This window comes from Coturnix japonica, chromosome 2 (assembly GCF_001577835.2).
Source record: "Coturnix japonica isolate 7356 chromosome 2, Coturnix japonica 2.1, whole genome shotgun sequence".
NCBI lineage: Eukaryota > Metazoa > Chordata > Aves > Galliformes > Phasianidae > Coturnix > Coturnix japonica.
The window spans coordinates 5,789,158-5,809,145 of NC_029517.1; the positions used below are offsets into that span (position 1 = coordinate 5,789,158).

The window sequence follows — 19,988 nt, forward strand, 5'->3', positions numbered from 1 at the left end:
CCCTGCCAGGCAGGGGGGTTGGAACTACATGATCCTTGAGGTCCCTTCCAACCCGGGTCATTCTGTGATTCTGTGAACACTTAGTCCTACTGTCTACGTATCCCCACCATGCCCACTAATGGGGTCCCTCAGTGCCACATCTCCAGGGACAGTGATCCCACCACCTCCCTGAGAAAGACCCTCAAGCTGCAACAATAGGCAAAGCCTTGAGTTGCTGTCTGGTAGCAGCTTCTGGCATATAATTGTAAGTGAATATAGTGCGTGGGGTGCGAACATAGCGCTTCTGTCATGTTTTTATGTAAGTTTCTGTGTATTGAAAAGGAAAGTCATCTAGGAAAAGAGAACTGAATCAGCCTTGTGTGAGTTGTGGGAAATAGACTTGGAGGTCTGTGAATGAGTCCTTGTAATCTAATGCTGGAGGGCAAGATGAAACCTAACCATTCTCATTAAGTCAGCTTCCCAGAGTTTCCAGTTTTGTAATACTAGGAAATAACTTAATTGCACCAGGCTTGCATTTAGTACAAGTTCAGGTATAGTATTTTGCAGAAATTCTGGTTTGAGTTTGTAGAGGTGTTTTAATATATAATTTTTGTATGCAGCTGTTGATTTCAGTACTGAATTCCCCACAAGGGGATGTTTGCTTGGAGAGAACTGCACTGCTGGGATTTAAAGGAAGACTTGTGCAGAATGCACTGTTGAAGGTCAGTGGTTACAGGCTTAAAACTGAGCCCATCAACCCCAGTTCTCACTCCAGTGTAGTTCCATGAGGTCTGTTTTATTGCCAGGATTCCTGCCAGTGTTTCTGGTGGGAGGGCTGTACAGTTTGTGTTTGTTTCTTAGATTTGGAAAACATTGTGAATGGCTGGAGGGGGGGAAAGAAGTTGCAACCACTTCTGATTAAAAAAGATTCAAGACTCATTTGAACAGATATCGTATCTGCTAAACTTTATTAAGGATGTGGAAACCTTATACAGTTACTACTGGTTTGGATAATGAGGAGTAAAGGAGTTTTTAGAACTGAAATTTGTGTGGAAGCTTAATGATGGCTTTCTCTAGCATGACTGAGATCCAGTCCATTGGTGTTGTAATGAGAGATTCCTCGGAAAGACATTGATTATGCTTTTCTGGGTAGCAGCAGTGAAATGATTGCTGCAAAATTTGTTTTCATGCGTTTGTATTTTTATTCCTGTTCTTTTGAGCTCTGTAGGCATAATATGAAAGGAACAGGTAGGTAGATTTGAGATGCTGAGCAAAGGCACTAAGCAGCTTACTTACACATAGCTGACCTTGTACGCTCTCTTACAGTGTAGCACTGAGGATCTTTCAACTAATATTTAGATCTTTAATAGGAGAGAGGTGCATTAGAGAAATTATCTGCGTGGTTTTTAACCCTACTTTGTTTTTAAGTTGTAAATAAGAAGGAAGAACTGCATTGCCATACACAGGCACCTTTCCTTGGAGGCAGTACTTGAACATCTGGGATTCCTTGAAAGCTGGTTTTGTAAATGAAAAGCAAGTCCCGTTATTTCAGTTAGAAGAAAGCGTCTATTAGCAAATAAAAGGGAGAAGGTATTTTCAGGGCTACATGAATGGCATGACATATATTTATATGCCAGGTGGCTGAAAGTAACATCCAGCAGAGCAGCCCTGTAGTGCAGCATACTTGCTAGAGATTCCTTTAATCCCATGCAATTGTCCTTTGGACAATGAGGAGCTTTCCTGGGGGGGGAAGGACATTGCAGCAGAACAAAACTAGCTGTTATATGGTGCTTAGTTACTCAATGCTGGGATTTTCATAAGCTTGTGTTTCTAAGTCCAAATGTACTTGCTGACTGTAATCACTAACTGGGCTGCTATGTTAATTTTCTTGATGCTCTGTTGTGCCACTGCTTGTAACCAGACCTGGTAGGTTGTTAATGAGAGACAGAATCTCATGAAACTACTTCATTCCAAACTCAAAGTACCGTTGTTTAGGTTTTCAGCAATTCAAGCAGCTATTCTCTCTATGCATCTTTCTTTCATTATGAAGTATAATGAATGTTATTGGTATTTTAAGACTTTCTTTTCCTGCTAAGCGTTGATCAAAACTTGCATTCGTTCCAGCAGGATTTATTTTAGATGGTGTGACGTGGATTTCTATAGTTGTGCTGAAATGACTAAACTTGGATCCTAAAGCTTTTAAAGTTGCATTTAGAAGTGATTTACGGTGGCTCATTAAAAATAGATCTTTGTATGTCATCTCATTAAAATGAATGTGAGCAATGATGTTATACAGGAGGACAGCTTGTGGCCCATAGCGTATTTCTCTGAGAGTTGCTGGAGCTAGATTAGTCTGGTTTTAGCTCTTCTGTTCTCCCACGCACTGTAACAAAGAGTGCAGCTCTGTTTGGGGTGTCCCTATCCCTGCAGGTAGGAGCAGGCTGCTGTCAGGTCCATGCTGGGTCCTTTCCAGCTGCCCCCAGACAGGGAGCTTCTGTCCTGATGTGAAGCTGTTCATGCTAATGCTTTTTTGGAAGTGCAATATTGGTAGCCATGGCAATGGGACCAAGAAATATATGAAGAGTTAAGGCTATTAAAAGAGGAAAGAACTGCTTTTGTGAGTAGTGTTACTTTATCTTCTTGGCTTTTCCTTCCAAAAATAAAGTTAAAAGGAACTGCTAAAGTCCACTCAGGTATTTATCCAAGTACTCTGTAGAAAGATGAAAATAATGTTGTTTTACTGGAATACTCCTCTAAAATATGAAGATTTTTGTAGAATTGCAGGGGTTGAAAGGGACCTCAAGAGATCATCAAGTCCATCACCCCTGCAGAAGCAGGTACCCTACAACAGATAACACAGGTAGGCATCCAGATGGGTCTTGAATATCTCTGTAGGAGACTCTACAACCTCTCTGGGCAAGTTATTCTGATGCTCCATCACCCTCACTGAAAAGGAATTCTTATGTTACTGTGGAATTTCCTATGTTCAAGTTCTAGGCCTTCCTAACCTATCAGGTGTCAGCCAATCCTTCCAGCTTTGTATCATCAGCAAGTGTGCTGAGGGTGAACTCTATTCCTTCATCCAGATTGTTAATGAAGATGTTGAAGAAAACTGGACCTGGAACTGACCCCTGGGATACACCACTAGTTACAGGCCTCCAACTAGACTCTGTGCCACTGATGACAACCCTCTGAGCTCTGCCAGTCAGCCAGTTCTCAGCCTACCTCACCATCCACTCATCTATCCCACATTTTCTAAGTTTCATAACAAGGATGTTGTGGGAGATGGTATCTAACACCTTGCTGAAGGCAAAGTGCACAACACCTTCTGCTGTCCCTCCCCATCTGCCCAGACACTGATTACATCACAGAAGGCTATCAGCTGGTCAAGAATGATTTCTCCTTGGTGAATTCATGTTGACTACTCCTGATAACCTTTTCTTCCAGTTGCTTGGAGATGGCATCCAGAACAAGTTGCTGGATCACATTTTTGGGGGTGGGAATGAGGCTGACTGGCCTGTACTGTATCTTTTATACATAGCATATACATAACATAAAATTATACAATCTCTACACTGTCTTGCAGAAGGAAATTTGGGTAGTATAAGTGCCTTTTTTCTTTTTAAGTGAAGCTATTCTTGGAAAAACTTCAAGCAGAGTTGAAGGATTTCTCACATAATTCCAACTGCTGTTTCAAAAATCTTGAGGTTAATCTGATCCTCTGTTTGACCTCTGACAAACATGAGTTTTGGCATGGCTGTGAAATATCTAGTCATACGGTGTGTTTACTAAGTTGCTGAGGTTAATCCAAGCAGATGTGGTGTCTAAGCTGTGGCTGCTCAGAGATCCTGTAGCTACTTTCTCTCTGTTAGCCAAAATATTGTGAAATATAGTTGGCATTTTCTTCATTAAAATATTGAAGGCTCATACACTGGGTCACTGTTAGAGCTGCACAGGTTCCTAACAGCAAACTCTTCCAGGCTGTCTAGGGGAACAGAGTGCATCAGTGTTGGGCAAATTGTTAAACAAATGTAAATGCTTGGGATTGCATGTGTGAACTGAATTTTGTGATGGTGCTGTAAGGAACCTACATGAAGTCAGAGCAATGTGGAAAACAGTGCTGTGCAGTAATCACTGCAGCTGGAACAATGATTACTGGCAGGTTGGCTCCTGGAGCTTTTCATCTCTGCTATTGATTGACTTTCAGGGAGTTTTACTAAGTTACTTATAACTTTTATACTTGGAGAAGAAATTAATAGTTGACTACATCTGCAAGGAAGTGAGATCTCTGCAGTGGAATCTGTCAGGATTAGAGAGGAATATTTTGCTCTTGGCATTTCTGGCATGATGTCGTGCAAACTCAGTTCTTCCTGAGGCTTTGTCAAAGGGAGAAAACTGTCTGGCAATAAATATGGCAGTCAGAATAGAGAGAAAGAGAAGGGAGGGTCTGAAAGTCAGAATATTTGGTTAGATTTCATTATTTGGGTTAGAAATGTACGGAATGCTATGGATTGCTCTATAGATATATTCTCAGTAGGTACAGGGGGCAGCTTTTAAAAGCATTTGTTTTTCTCCATCTGAGTCACCCCGGTTGCCTCCAAAATGGACCATAACTTCCTGATACAGGAGATGCTGCCACCTCAAACAATTTGTCTGGCTTATGGATTCTCTTCATCTGTTCTGAATGGATTCTGAAGTATCCCAGTGCAAGCAGCTGTAAACCCCATTTATTGCTAGGATGCTGTATGTGTTAATGAGGTCTTGTAAAATACTTCAAGATGTGATCATAGCTCTATTTATTATTCCTGTGTTAGTGAGGGGGAGGAACTGTCTTCTGTTCATTGTGAAGGTTGACTCACATTTGTTGTTTTTTGGGGTTTTTTTTGGTAAAAGAATTATTTGAGATCTTCTGGAAACTCTCTTTTGGCAGCTGTGTTGCTTTTCAGTAATAGAGGGGTGAAATGCTTTAGGCCCTTTGTGGTGGGAGATTGGAGACCCATGTGGCAGTTGTCCCTGTGACTCTGGAGCACCTCAGAGCAGTTATTCTGGCCATGGTATTTTGAAACAAGTGAAGCTTGGTGTGTTGGTGAAGGCAGGGATGTGTTGATGGGATTGTACACATAAGAGTGTATGGCTGGAGAGGGTCTCTTGGCTCCTCAGGGCAGGTCACATACAGAACCTCGTGTGTAGTGCTTGAAGAGTTGGTAGAAATGGTTGAAATCCATATGAAGCCAGTTGTGTAAATGCTCAACTACTATGAGGTAAACTACTCAACCCTGATTTTCTATTCTAGACAGTGTTTTATGTTTTCTTCCAATCTGCCTTCAAAGTTAAGTCTCTAACAGAACATTTGGAACTTAGAGGAAATAAATAATGGCTTTGTATTTTCCTGCCAAATGTATTACCAAATGTCTTGGTTGAATAGCAAGCTACTGAAAGGGCTTCGTTTCTGCATTGTGGAGGTTCTGTCACTTATTTTAAATGCAATTTTTCAACCTTTGTGTCCTTTCACAAAGCTGCAAAATGGCAGTGGAGGGGAAAGCGAAGCAGTTCTGCCCTGGGAAAGAACACATGGAATAACATCATGCTCAGGTTTGTGCTTGTGTTTGCAAGAGCAATCTGGCAGGTCTCTAAGTGTGATCTTCAGGCTGGTCAGAGGGCCTTCAGGAGATGGAAGAGATGGATGTTGGTGATCTTTTCACTCTGGTGATTACTCATTTATCCCTTTTCATTTGAATGTCTGATCTTGGGCACAGCAAACCTTGTGTCTGGATTTGCTTCAGCAGCAGCATGAACTCTGAGCTGTAAAACAGATCAGAGAAGTTGAGGAGAAGCTTGTTTCACAATGAATTCTGCTTTTTGTCCAGTATTCCTGCTGTTATCTGTGATAGCAAGGGTGAGATCTGGTTCTCCTGTACAAACCTGAGCGTGGATATAGCTTTACTTAACTTTGAAATGAAAAAGTTGTTTCTGCTGCAGGAATTATGTTTCTATGAATTGCTATCTCATTAGAACAGTTCTGTTCCACAGCACAAGTACTTGTGCCACAATGTTGGACTGTACATCTGTGTTACCATAGCAAATGGCAAAACAACTCCTGCAGGTTTTGTGGAGCAGTGTTAGACTTGGACAAGACTTGCTGCAGATGACCTGCTTGTGGCTGTGCAAGAAAAAACTGGCAAATACCCAGATCTCTGAGTGTTAATTGTCTGCAGACTGTCTGGCAAGAAGAGTAACTATAATGCAAAGATATATTTGTGCATCTAATCTTGCTTCTTTGCAACTCCAGTGCTTTTTGAGAGCCTGGATTTGCTTTATTGTATAGTAATTGACCAGTCTTAGTGCATGCATCCAATATAAGGTATTGGAGTCTGGCGATCTGCATCTCTCTAGCTGCTAAACCCATCATGTTAGCTAGAATTAGGGTTTTTTTGGAATCACTTATGTCCCAGAGCATTTGTTGCCTGACTAATTTCATGGCCTCCTGCTTAAGCAGTGAGATTTATGTGTGGCAGCATTAGAGCCTGTTTCACAGTGAATGCAATTTGTCTGCATGCACGGAATCAGTGTGAGATTTAAACCCTGTTAAAGAGCTTAAAAAAAGTCTTTGGGTTTAACTGCTGCATAGAGATATATTTTGTCTTACAGAAGTGAAGGAGTTTAACTTGGTAAGAATAACAGGTAAATGGTTTTTGAGGAGGTTTTTTTTGCTTCATTCTACATCGTGGAAATGTTCTTTTTCAGAACAGAGATAATGACTTGCTGTAGTCTGTGAAAATGAAGTTTGAATTTTTGGATGCAAGTCACTTTGAGACTTGGAATTATACTGCCAAAATGAGTGGGATCCAGATAGATTTCTTTGGGATCATAATGCCTTCTACCTCAGTTTAGTACTTTTCTGTATTGCAAAGGGAATATTCTGTTTGTACTCGTAACTGTAGTTGAGGTTTGTTCTTTGCCAGCATGACCTGAGGACTTCCCTTAGTTCCCAACATCTTGAGAAGCCTGAGAAATACATTAGCATAAACCTTTGATCCCTCCCCCCATCCCCAGTACTTTGTTTTCTTAATACAAATGTTTTCCTAATTAAATAGGTGGCTAAATGTTTTCTTGACATATTGCTACTATTCTAATAATTCACTGTGTTTAGGTAATGATGAGAGAAATCTAATTCTTGGAGGGTTTTTTTTCTTTCTGAAATTTGAGAACCAGGCCTTGTTTAGACAGGAGAGACTCCAAATAGTTTACCTGATTCTCTAGGGCTGTAAATAAAACTTTATCACCAGTTTCACATGCTTCGTTCCAGGGCTTTGCTTACTTGAGTAATTGCCAATATACTTTGGGCAAGTGGTGTTAGTGGTAGGATACCTACAGGAAAACTCTGGTTTGCTTCCTTTCAGCTTCAGGTGGGCATCTCCTCCAGGGAGGATGGAATCTATTCCACAGTCTGCACATGTCTATAGGGAGCCAGTGAATTTCCTTGAAGGTTTTTATTCTTTTGCTATTCTATCAGTGCTTCTTTTCTTTAGCAAGAGAGTCTGTAAATGTCACTGGTACTGTGTCTTAGCTAGATTGCACTCTGATTTCTGGGATGCTCGTGATGGTTGGTGTTCTTAAATTTGGAATGAAAGGGGAGTTAACTATTTTGGTTTTTGAGTCTTTGTTCTCTCATTCCATATTTCAAGGTAGGAGCTGAGAGCAAGAACCGATTCTTTGGTATGTACTTAAATAGCGATTTGTTTAAGTGAACGTAGGCGGATGAAGAACATACTGTGGTGGAAGAAAGATAATTACATAACTGCTCTGAGAGAATTAATTGCTTACCCTTAAGTGCAATGTGTCACTTGGCTGTTAGTGATTGTTTGCTTCATGTTTTAAAGCAGTTGTGGCCACATGTGTTGACCAACCATGGTCATGCTCCTTAACTGGGAAGTGAAGAGGCATTTCATCAAGGTCTGACGTTCATGTTACAAAAATATTTAATGGAAGAGTAATGGCTCAAATGAACTTCATTAATGTATAAATTAACAGGCACTGCTCTCAAAATGTGTTTCTTATTCTCTTTCAGGTAATTGAGAATGGGTCCTCAACGATGCTGAGTGTACAATGGGAAGTGTCACGCTTCGCTATTTCTGTTATGGGTGCCTTTTCACATCAGTGACCTGGACACTTCTGCTCTTTGTTTATTTCAACTTCAGTGAAGAGAACCAATCCTTCAAGAATGTGCCCGTCAAGGGGCTGGAACCTCAGAAGCCGTTTCCAAAAAAATTCTACCCCCGTTTCACTCGGGGGCCAGTTAATGTACCTGAATTGCAACAGAAAGAGAGTAAGTTTAGAAATCCTCTTAGAAATCATGTCCAGGATCCAGTAAAGGGGGAGCGAGACTTCTCTCCTGAAATGGGTGAGTGCTTTTTGGTGTGGGTGACAAAAGAGTACAAGTAGAAAATGAACTTTGTTTGTTAGAAGGATTTCAGGGTAAAACTGTGTAATAAGGTAGTTCTGGTGTTAAATGTAGGTGGTACTAGTGGCTAGTGACAGCGGCTACCTGTCTTTCATGTCTTTCTCCTGTATTGATTAGGCTTAAATACATGAACTTTTACTAGCCACAGAGAAGCTCTGATCTTATGCAGCAATTTAAAGTAGCTTGGTAGCAATACATAATGAAGAAGACCATTGATGTGGGGAGTATTGTTGGAGTATGAAATTAGCCTAAAAAAAAATGTGAGGGGGACAAAACTGTAATGTGAGGTTGACTGAGATGATTGTGATTATGGTCAGTTCCTGCTTATTTTGTACCAACAAAAATCTGCATGTTTCACTGGAACGTATTTCATCAATGAGATTGTTTAGGTTTGTGTTCCTAACTAAAATGCTTTCTGTTCTGAGCTGCTTACAGCTTAGTTTTCTGCTGTATTTGAATATGCACTGGCTATTAGCCTGTGAATTTGCTTCAAGTCTGGAGGTACATACTGAGTGTTATAATATTGGTATCTACTGCTTTGGGGGGAATTGTCATAGTACATTCCATAGCCAGGAGCTTAATAGTTAGATCCAGCCAAACTCTTTTGTCATTACTGTATCGTCTGCTTTAAAAGTTTGTAGACCTTTAACAAGCTTGAGTGTTAGGCTTGTGTGTGTATGTGGAGAAACACCCTCCAAAACAAAAATGGTAATTTGCATTGCCTTGTGGCATTACAAATGTTTATTAATTCATTGCAAAAACCTCAAGAGCCAAGTGGGGTGAAAGCCAGTCCAGAGGTGGCCACTTCTTTCCAACTATTCAGTGCTGGCCAGGAAAGAAATTGGAGCTTTTCAACTGAGAAGTCCCTTGATCTTCAAACAGAGCGACTGGTTTAGTTGGTGAAAGCCAAGGTGATTTATGGTGCCAGGATAAGCTCTACATGAATCATGAGGAGACAGCTGGTACTCTGTTTGAATTAGATCAGTGCTGCAGGAAGGGGCTTCATGCCTCTCTGGGGTAGGGCAATGGTGAACATGCAAAGAAAAGAAAAAGAAAGAAAACCAGGACAACGGAAGGACTGGCATGTGATGGCCAAGCCAAAAACACTGTTCTGGTAATGTGTCTTTTCTTTGCTACCTTATGAGATCCACGTAACACTGCTGAAGTCAATCCTGAGCAGGTGTTTCCATGGCAAATCTTCTTTTCCAAGGACTTATATCTACTGTTCGGACTGAAAACACCTTTCAGGTGTTTTGCATATGTTTTGCATGTTGCTCTTAATGAGAATGTTTTAAAAATTATTAGCATTTCTTCTTGTCTGTATTAAGAAGATCAGAATAAAGTAGCTAGTAGTAGACTGGGAGTTGTAGGGGATTGGAATCTGGTTCCTCTGTAAGGTGGTCTTGCTGTACCCATTAGTAGATTTTGTGTTGAAACAACTGGTAATACACAGCTCTGCTCTGAAGGCCAACCAGGGGTTGTCCTTAAGCTTGAGATTTTTCTTTGCATCTTCTTATGCTCTTTATTCTGTTTTTTTAACCCACTGCACTTTCCCTGTATTTGAGCTCAGTTTGCTTTTGCACAGCCGTCAAAAACTCAGTGTGAGGAATGAGAAGAGTCTGGGAGGTTTGATTTTATTCTGTTTTACAGAGAAGGCAAAGGAGTGAGAGATTGCTGTCAAAAACAACTGTAGGGAAGATGCAGCAAGACTTGTGGTGTGCTCTTACCACTTCCTTCTGCTTTTATTTTTTTGTAGAAGGATTCATTTGAAGCACCTTAATATTTTGCTTTTCTTCACCCTGGTAAGCATTTGGCTCAGTGAGAGTGGAACCCTGGCACTAAATCAAGGCAGGCACGATGGCATTCAGGATTTCACCTTGGCCTCTGGCAGTGTACTTATTTATACTAACAATTGCTGCCTCTGCTGTGCTCAGCAACAGCTGATGCTTCTGCTAAAATAATCAGCAAAGGAACAGCTCGCTTTATTGCTATTTTATTTGTTGTCAGGGTCTCAAGTGAGAAATAAGAAGTTGCCGATTCTGTCATAGCTATTTTTATTACTGCAGGCACAAGAGAACTGTATGGAATTGGAGCTGCTACTGTGAGGGCTTTTCTCCCATTGCAGCTGTTTTTTTGTGGTTTTTTTTTTCCCCTCTCTCAAAAATTCCACTTCTAGACCTGGACAGGTGCTCATTCATTGTGTGAGCTGTCTTTCCTGTCTTTGAGGTTGTTTGGTGGTGCTGGGAATAAGAGGCCATTTAGGAGAAGGAAATGTGTCTGTTATGGCAATAAATACAATGAAGTCATCAGTTCAGATGAAAACTTTGTGTTATAACTACACAGATTACTAAATCACTGCTTATCTGAGGGGTAACAAAATCAGTTGAGCAAAAATATGTTCCACAAAACCAGAGAGTAAAGGAATTTCTGAAGAGCATGATTGGCTTTAGCGAAAGTTAAAGTGTACTTTTCAATCCTTGATCATTTCCAGTGGATACTTCAAGTCCTTTTAACTGATCTCAGTGTGTTCCTTTTGCAGGAATGATTTTCAATGAAGAAGATCAGGAGGTACGAGACTTGGGCTATCAGAAGCATGCTTTCAATATGCTCATCAGTAACCGGCTGGGATACCACAGGGAGGTACCTGATACAAGAGATGTGAAGTACGTATGGTCATTCAAACACGTATCATATTCATTTATTTTATGAGCTGTTTTCGTAGCTCTGCTCTCTGTTACTTTAAGTATACAATACTTTTTTCTCCCAAGCTTTATTTTTGATGTTACAAGTACTGTAATTATCAGAAGAGATGCTATAATTCTCTTCAGTATCATTGAAAACTGGATGTTAAATGTTCAGGTGCTCAAGTTGATGAGTGTTCTATGGGGAAGGTGCTTTCACCTTATGTAGTGCTTGACATTTGTTGGAAGCCCACAGAGGATAAGTTAGATGAATAACTGGGGAGAAGAGCTTTCTATTTCTGAATTTGTTTGGTAGCTGAGTGGCACTGCTGGATAATCTGTTTTATTATAAAACAGGATTTTTCTTTAATCCACACAATGCATATGGAAAAAAAAAAATCATTGCAGTAACAAAATGATAAGAAAAAACAACACTGAAATGAGGGGGAGAAAAAAGCCTGCTTCTGCTTTTCTAGTGGTTGCTCTGGTGTGGGTCAAGGTACTTGATGAAATCCCTTCCAAGAGCTGAATTCACTCCAAGTCAATGAATGCTTCTTTTCTATACAACTGTTTCCATTTATGGTTTTTCTTATTTTTGTTGGATTCCCTCACACCTGGCATCTTCAAATGGCATTAATCTGTGATAGTGTAGCCTACTAGAGGTTATGGATAAAATTTGGAAGTAAAATGAACTTCTGCCTTGAGTGAGATTCAGTGAGGAGTTTAAGATGTCTATATTTAGTTATCTGCGTGTTAGTCAGTTGTCTCTACTGTTATTACATTTAGCAGAGATCCAGTCAGTGTAGTTAATGGAGCATACACAGCTCTTCAGCTAACAAAATGCACTTCTCTGCTTTAGGGTGAGCTGAATGCTGTCTAGACTTCCTTGACAGCGTTGGCCAGATTTGAATGTCTTAATCTACAGGCTGGATCCCAGTGTTTGGTTGTCTAAACAAGTATTTAGCACTATTGGAGATACTCTGGAATATCCAATCAGCTCTCCAGTGACTGGGCAATAGAGGCATTTGTCATATATGCCATTCTTGTACATACCTGAGCCACCTTACAGTACTAAAAGTACTCTACTACGTAGTGTTTTGATAGCTGAAATAAACCTTTAGTATTTACTCTTGTTATGTCTTAAGGATCCGTTATTCTCCTTCCCACTACAATCCATCATATTCTGCTTCCTAACAAGTAGCAGTGTTAACTGTAAGTTTGTATTTATATGGAGAGTAACTTATGCTTAACCCTACTGTAGACATTAAATATTGGATATAAACACTCTATGACATTCAAAGAGTGACATAGCCCTTTGGAGATCCCACAGATAACAAAATAAGTACTATATTTCTGTTGGCAGGTGTAGAGAGAAATCCTACCCTTCTGATCTGCCATTTGCCAGTGTTATCATCTGTTTCTACAACGAAGCACTTTCTGCCCTGCTTCGCACAGTGCACAGTGTCCTGGATCGCACTCCTGCTCACCTTCTTCATGAAATTATTTTGGTGGATGACAACAGTGAACTGGGTGAGAACCTTTTGGAAATACTTTTGTCAGAGCTTATACTTCTCAGTTTTCCTGTATCCTCCTGTGCTTTACTGACTATCTGGCTTAATGTAGAATATATGAAACTAGTTTTTACTGCTGTCTGTATCTGAAAAGTCCTAGCTGCTACAGATGCAAGATATTCCATTATGCTAGAATGTTATCCACTTTGACACTGGTGCCATTTTCCTGATGAGCTTTGTGTTATATGGATTTAAACATACAAAAACTGGTTTTGAAGTTAATAATGAGGAGTGTCCAAACTACTCAAGTGCTCAGAGCAGATTATTCAGCTCAGAAAATTGCTTGGGCCAATCCTGCCCATGAATGCTTCTGAAAGGCATTGAATGCATGTAATCCCTGCTGAGGACTAACAAATAAGTGGATGCGGCACTATGGAAACAATGTGTTGTTTCGGTTTTTTTTATGCTTGCTTGGCATTACAGGATGATGGAGTGCTGGGGTCAGAACTCAGCTTTTGCTGGAAGGGCTCTGCATGGCTCTTGCACAGCCTCTTGTGGCCACCCTAGGGGTAGCTATTGCTGGTTCTCCACAGAGTCCATGCCGTGCCCCAGAGGGCACCTTGCAGAGCTGCATTGCTCTTAGAAGATTAGTACTTTAGCATTTTTCTCTTACACAAGGCAAAAAGCAAAATTAGATGTAATCCAGAGATTTTGGCATCTCAAATGTTGTATGCCAGTTGAGGAATGCATTACTCCAGCAGGACTTGCAAGTAGGATTTTGCAAGTTGCCTGCCTCTATTGAAGTACAAACTTTTATGCATTTTCAAAATGATTTTAAGTGGTTCTTTAGTACGTAGGATCTTTATCTCATCTGTTGGTTTCCAAATTAAGTTCTCATTTGCTCTGTGAGATTGAGATGCATCTTTTGTAGAATTAAATTCTCTTGTACAGCTGTTTTCTGTCTATGAGGTCAGATCAAATGTTAAGGTATGGTGACAAGGGATCAAATGGTGTTCCTTGCTGGAAAAAGCCTTCTGGTGTGCAGAATATTTAAAAACTTCTGTCCTTTTGTTCTTTGGAAGCAATGAGAGCTCTTTGCTACAAGTCTCTAGTGTGAATTGTTATTTTCAAGTTTCATGGCCTTCATATTCATTTCTAAGCTTGCTTCAAAACCCGCTCTTTTGAATACGGTAATGCATTTGATTAATGCCTGTATTTAGGTAATAATGCCATCGCTCTTCTGACCTGTTACCTAATTCAAAGACCAAATTAGATTCAAAGCATTAAAGTTGCTATTCTTGCCTTTCTGGCTGTGAATGAGTATGTTTTGAAGCTAAAGATGGGAGAAAATGCTACTTTTACAGAGAACTACTAGTCTCATTGGTGAAACAACCAGTATAACACCAATGCATGCAGTATGAGGAGTAAGCAAGTCGCTGAACTGCAACAAGGGGATATGTGAGTCATGGAATACCAGTCCTGTGACTGGTGTGCCATGATGGGTGCTGAGCTGTGTGACCTGGTGTGGGGAACCTGCTTTGGCAGAGGGGTTATACTTGATGATCTCTGGAGGTCCCTTCCAACCCCTATGATTCTGTGCTTCTGTAGCTGTAATTCTGTTTATCTGCTGTTGAATCAGCTGAGAAGGTACAGATGATAAAAGATGTTACTGTGCTTTTCAAGTCTCAGTATTTGTTTTAATGTGTAGAATGTAATAATTTAAATCGCTTTCATTATTCTTACTGCAAGTGACACACAACATTAACAGTATAGGAAGAGAAATGTTATTTCCTCATACAGTGATCTTAAACTTATTTTTTTAGCAGTGGTAATTCCTTTTAGCACCGAATCTGTTCTTTCCCATTAACTTGAATGATACTGTAGTAAAGGCTTTGCAAAATAATAGCAATCCAGTCTTCATTCAAGAAAATGCAGCTTAATGTTTAGTCCTGATATGAACTCTCCCAAAGCATCTGTCCTGTTGTTGATCTTGTATTCTCCTTCTAGATGACCTGAAGAAAGACTTGGTTGAATATGTTAAAACTCAGCTTCCAAAAACAACAAAGCTAGTAAGAAATGAGAAGCGGGAAGGCTTGATTCGAGGAAGGATGGTTGGAGCCTCTCATGCTACAGGTATCCTTTCTTGTTTGTCCTTTCTTTGCATATTCTGACCTTATGTTAGTTGGGTGACTTTTTCTCTTCCTGTGCCACAGTTTTCTCAGATGTGTTTGATGTGCAGTTGCTTTTACCCCACTGCAGAGGTGTCTGTGTTATGCCAATTTCTAAGCTGCACAACTTAAGCTGGGGAGGGAAGATTCGGTTTACACTATTTTTAGGTGTGAAGTGTTATATGAAATTGTTCCAGTATGTCAGTGACTCTGTTAAATTACATAACAACAGCTATATGAAGTCTATTGGTTGATGGTGATTGGAAATCTTAATTAATGTTACCTTAACTAATATTAAATGTATACATCATGATATTGACAGTGTTCTACATTAAGTCTAATGTACTTCCTCATAGCTTTGCTGAATTACTCCTCAGCTGAGGTTTTTGTTTACTCTTTTAATGACTTAATGAGAGGGAAGTGAGAAAGATTCGTTTCTTGTTTCAATGAAACATTAAGAGTAGATGTAATAAATCCCCTGTTTTTATGGTTTGTAATTAACTTCAGGAAATTTCTGCCGTGTAAGAGAGGAATATAGTTTTCTTTCCAAATCACCCAAACAATGACTTGGCAAATCTGGAAGCAGATTTTAATATCTTTTTACTCTTGTCTAAGTATTGATTTGTGTTTTCTTTCTTCTTTCATTGTATAAACTCATTTTTCATAAGTGAGTAATAAAAAATGAGTTGATTATTTCACTGACCCATTCTAAATGGTAAAGTAAAAACAGTGCTTGGCTACATATAGTGAGGCAGTGAATAATTTACCTTATTCTTGACTGAAAGATTGGTGTTTGAGGAGTGCCTCCCTCTGCCCTGGATACTGAGTTCTCAGAGTATCTTCAGCATGTTTCATTTGGGGATTATTGCCCCAAAATGACAATCTGCTTCCTACTACAGGAAACTCAAAGCTGCCTTCTAATTCACCATCGAACTGTAATGATTCTCAAAAGCTTTTCTGTTATTGTAGTGAGTGTTAATTAAATTAGGATGAACTGTCTGGTCTTTTATGTACGCTGTGCCATTTACCTTAATATATGTCCTTGTTAAACCTTTGTTGCCTGAGAAAGTATAGGCTACTTAACCAAATTGTTTTGAATGGTGGATAAAATCTTTTAATTGGTGTTTACTCATTAGCTTTGTAATGGCACAATCCAGAGAGAAAATTGTGCTTGCATCTTGTAAACTGTGCTTGGACCCACTTGTGTTAGTGTAATTGTAAGTCATTTTACTGCTCCTCTGAATTTCTGGAGTCTGCTTTTCCCCTCAGCCAAAAATTGCCTGTTGTTAGTAGAAACACACAAACATAACTTGTCTGAGTGGTTTTTATAAAGCTCTTTTCCAGTTCTTCCACGTTAAATTTACATAATGTTATTATATAACATTATGCAGTTAAAGTTCAGATGGTTTCTTAGACTAGCTAAACCTTTTAGGAGCCAAATTGTCCTCTCTGACCATGGCAGGTAATCTGATAGGACTGAAGTGTTGGTTGCTCTGATACTGTTGGGTCTGGCTGTGCCACGTCAGGTCATTTGCTCTCCTTTTCAAATGGTCTGGATCCACAATAACTAAAGCTAATGAAACGTGGGGATTTTTTTGCATTACTTTATATTCAGGAATTGAAGTGCCGTGATCTGCGTCATGAATCAGTGCAGATTAATTTGTCAGAATGGCTTGGCTTAGAACTCAGATCTTGGTTACAGTGGTAAGTACTGGAGTATGATATGAAGGAAGCTTAAGGTGATTACAGTCAATGGATAAAAGTAGCTTTGTCACGAGGATAGTCCATCCAACCTGGTAACTGTCATCTTTGTCTCTGTAGTCTCAGTCATGCATGGGAGGTGCTCCTCTTCAGGACAAGTCAATCTCCAGACTCTTGAGTTCTGATGTTTCTTTTAAAGTACAGCAGTTCTGCTTGGTCTGAGTGTGATATCTAATGACTATAAAACCCGTAACTGCCCATTTAAGCGATTTATAATACGTATCAGTAGCCAGGATCTACCTTCTGCCCTTGTGACTGGGCTAATCCCAGTGCTGTCTGGCTTGTCAGCCCTTCTGAGTGCAGATGGCATTTCTCTTCTGTTACACAGAGCTGTAAGGATACTGCTGATACTCTGCAGGTACAATGTGCATGCTTGTGTATTTTGTGTTACCTCAAGTCTTTATATTTTGCGTGTTTTGGCCTCTGTAGGAAAAGTGCTGGTATTCCTGGACAGTCACTGTGAGGTGAATGAGATGTGGCTGCAACCTCTGCTGACTCCAATCAAAGAAGACCGCAGGACTGTGGTGTGCCCTGTGATTGACATCATCAGTGCTGACACACTTACCTACAGCTCTTCCCCAGTTGTGCGTGGAGGGTTTAATTGGGGCCTGCACTTTAAGTGGGATCTCGTTCCTTTGTCAGAGCTTGAAGGACCTGAGGGAGCCACTGCTCCAATCAAGTAAGGCTTTTTCTGCATGCTGTGCAGCAGACAGCTCTGTGTAATATATGGGTGATCAGGATGTTATGGAATGTATCTGTATGTGCAGCTTTGGAAGCAGATGCCTGACCTATCAACTATTTCTCTTGATTATGTTGCCCAGTAGTAGTCTTATTTTCTATTACCTATTTCAGTTTTATTTCTGGTATTGAATCGTGTGTTGTCTAAATGAAAGCCTTTTAACTAGTTCAGCAGAAATTGCTTTTCTTGTTTAAAACATTGACCAGCTTTCACTGTTCCATTTTAGATCACCCACTATGGCTGGAGGCCTGTTTGCTATGGACCGTGAGTACTTCAATGAGCTTGGACAGTATGACAGTGGCATGGACATCTGGGGAGGAGAAAATCTGGAAATATCTTTTCGGGTACTCTTACTATTTTGTGTATTGGAGCATGAATCTCAGTGTCTGGCTTCTCTTCCCTCCATACAGTGTATTTAGCACTGGCATAGTTGTTTGCATACACAAACTAGTGCTTTTATTCCTAGGAATTTATTCCTCTGGCACACTAACCTTTAGAATAACTTTCATGTCAAATTTTAATAGGAAAATTAAAAAAGAATTTTGAGCTCAGACTTGGGTTTTTTTTTCTTTGCTTGGCTAAACTTTTCATAATACTAGAAATAAATGACTGGAGATAGTACTAGACATGCACAGAAAAGAGTAATCATACGTTTATGAAAATAGCTTATGTGAACACTAAATGAACTCTGCAGGTAGATTGAAGAATATGTGTCTGACTGCAGCATAGGTGATATGTAAACTTATATTTCTTTAGCTTGTGGTGCATTTTAAACTCCATTTTGAGGGCATGGGGATGTAAGATTTCTACTTTACTCTTAACTCTCTTATTAAAGAAGTGTCACCTTGCTTGGAAAAAATATGAAGAAAATCAAAACAAGGGATTTGAAAGTGATGCTTCATTGGGATTGCAATGTTTTCTCCTCTTCACTGTCACTACCCTGATAGAAAACAGCTTCTAGTGCTCAATGCTGTGTTCTTATTCTTTGACTAACTTATCAGAAAGCCTGGCATGTAGAGCAACACTGCTGACACTTAGTTCTGTTATATTGCATGTAAACCTACTGAAGTATCTCTTAAAGGTGAGGGGGTAGTGAGCCTGGTCAGTATGTGTATGGTAAGCTGTACTCTGCTTTTCTGTGGGCAGATTTGGATGTGTGGGGGTCGACTTCTGATCATTCCCTGTTCCAGAGTAGGACACATTTTCCGTAAAAGACGTCCCTATGGTTCTCCAGGGGGACAGGACACGATGGCTCATAATTCATTAAGGCTAGCACATGTCTGGATGGATGAATATAAGGTAAGAGACATTTCTAGGACATGAAATAGTTACTAGCTGGCTTATGTGTCTGAAGGCTGTCACAATGAATCTCCTGGCCTTACTGATGGGATCTTTCTTCTGTATTCTGATTTCCTAATGTTTATTTTGGTTTGAATTCCTAAACTCTAAGCTTGTGGTTTTGCTTTTGAGTGTTGAAATTTCCCCCCTGTTGCTGCTACTGCTTGAGGGAGATTCAGTGTTATGCCTTTTTAACAAAATAAAAGACGATGTGTAACCTCAGCAATTTTTTTGTCTAAATCACTAGCATGTGGGAGCTGGATGCCTTCAGGTAGTTTCTGTGTTGGTGGGATGGCAGTTTTATTGATTGTTTGCTTTTTGTTACAATTAGCAGTCTGATTCTTAGTCTGTCTAGCCCTGTAAGGCCAATCAAGATTGACTTCTAGATTCAAGGACAAAAGTGTTTCTTCCCTGTTTTCATATCTGGCACTGATGCTTTTAAAAGTAGATCAGGTCTATCGTGTGAAGCCCGCATCTCTGCTGTACTTGAGAGCATTTTGTCTTTTGAGGGCATAGGATTTGCTTTATTGCCAGCTCCAGTGGTCCCTACAGTTTCTGTAGAGGACATATTGTCTTAACTTTACATTCCTTAAAGCTTTATCTTTTAAAGCCCATCCTTCATCTTGATACTCTGTCACTTTGAAAAATCTATTAGGAGTCATTAATTTTTATCTTCATTCTCCATCTTTATAATGCGTTGGTAGACTTGATCTATCACTTTCTATTTTATTGGTGTCTGGGCACAGTAGTTTGTGATTAATGATGGTTTTCTTTGCAGCTTGGAACTGATTCTTTATTTCCATCTAATACTGCTTTGTCCAAAGAGAACATATATTGCTGATTGTAGCAGTCTGTTATCACACAGTTATGTTCTAACATTTTCCAGCTGTGTGTAATCTAATTCCATAGTATTTGCCAGAGACTGTCATTGTGACAGATTTATGGATGGAATGCAAGCTTGGATGTATTTTTGTCTATTGAAGTGATTGTGAGATGAATAGAACAGAGATAAGACAGAGGACTGTTTTGCAGATATGAACGAATACCAACATGTAATAAATAACACTATGTAATAGAAGAAAACAACAATGTAAATTTTTGGCTTTGATTGCTGTTAAAAAGATCTGAGTTCGTGTATGCAATGGAAATAAAAATATAGGAGATGTAGGATATCAAAATTTGAACTTCAACCCCAAAAGAGACAATTAGAATAGCACAGCTACTTTTTCTTTGTAAGCAGACCAATTCCTGATAAGGTCTGGCCTATCTCCAAACTTCCTTAGAGGTGTCCAATATTCCCTTCTTTTTTAATGTTTCCTTTTCCTCTACTTTTAAAAGAACAGTGATGAG

General features: G+C 39.7%; 1 protein-coding gene across 2 annotated transcripts in view; it reads left to right on the plus strand.

Moving 5' to 3' along the window:
• GALNT11 (polypeptide N-acetylgalactosaminyltransferase 11) overlaps positions 1–19,988 on the plus strand; it is a 32,368-nt gene that overhangs the window by 5,166 nt on the left and 7,214 nt on the right. For both annotated transcript variants that reach the window (XM_015852861.2, XM_015852863.2), the window contains exons 2-8: positions 8,048–8,380; positions 10,980–11,103; positions 12,485–12,651; positions 14,640–14,765; positions 16,991–17,240; positions 17,527–17,644; positions 18,447–18,599. In XM_015852861.2, coding sequence (XP_015708347.1) covers positions 8,086–8,380; positions 10,980–11,103; positions 12,485–12,651; positions 14,640–14,765; positions 16,991–17,240; positions 17,527–17,644; positions 18,447–18,599 — 1,233 coding nt within the window. In that variant the 5' untranslated portion in view covers positions 8,048–8,085. The remainder of the gene's footprint in view (positions 1–8,047; positions 8,381–10,979; positions 11,104–12,484; positions 12,652–14,639; positions 14,766–16,990; positions 17,241–17,526; positions 17,645–18,446; positions 18,600–19,988) is intronic.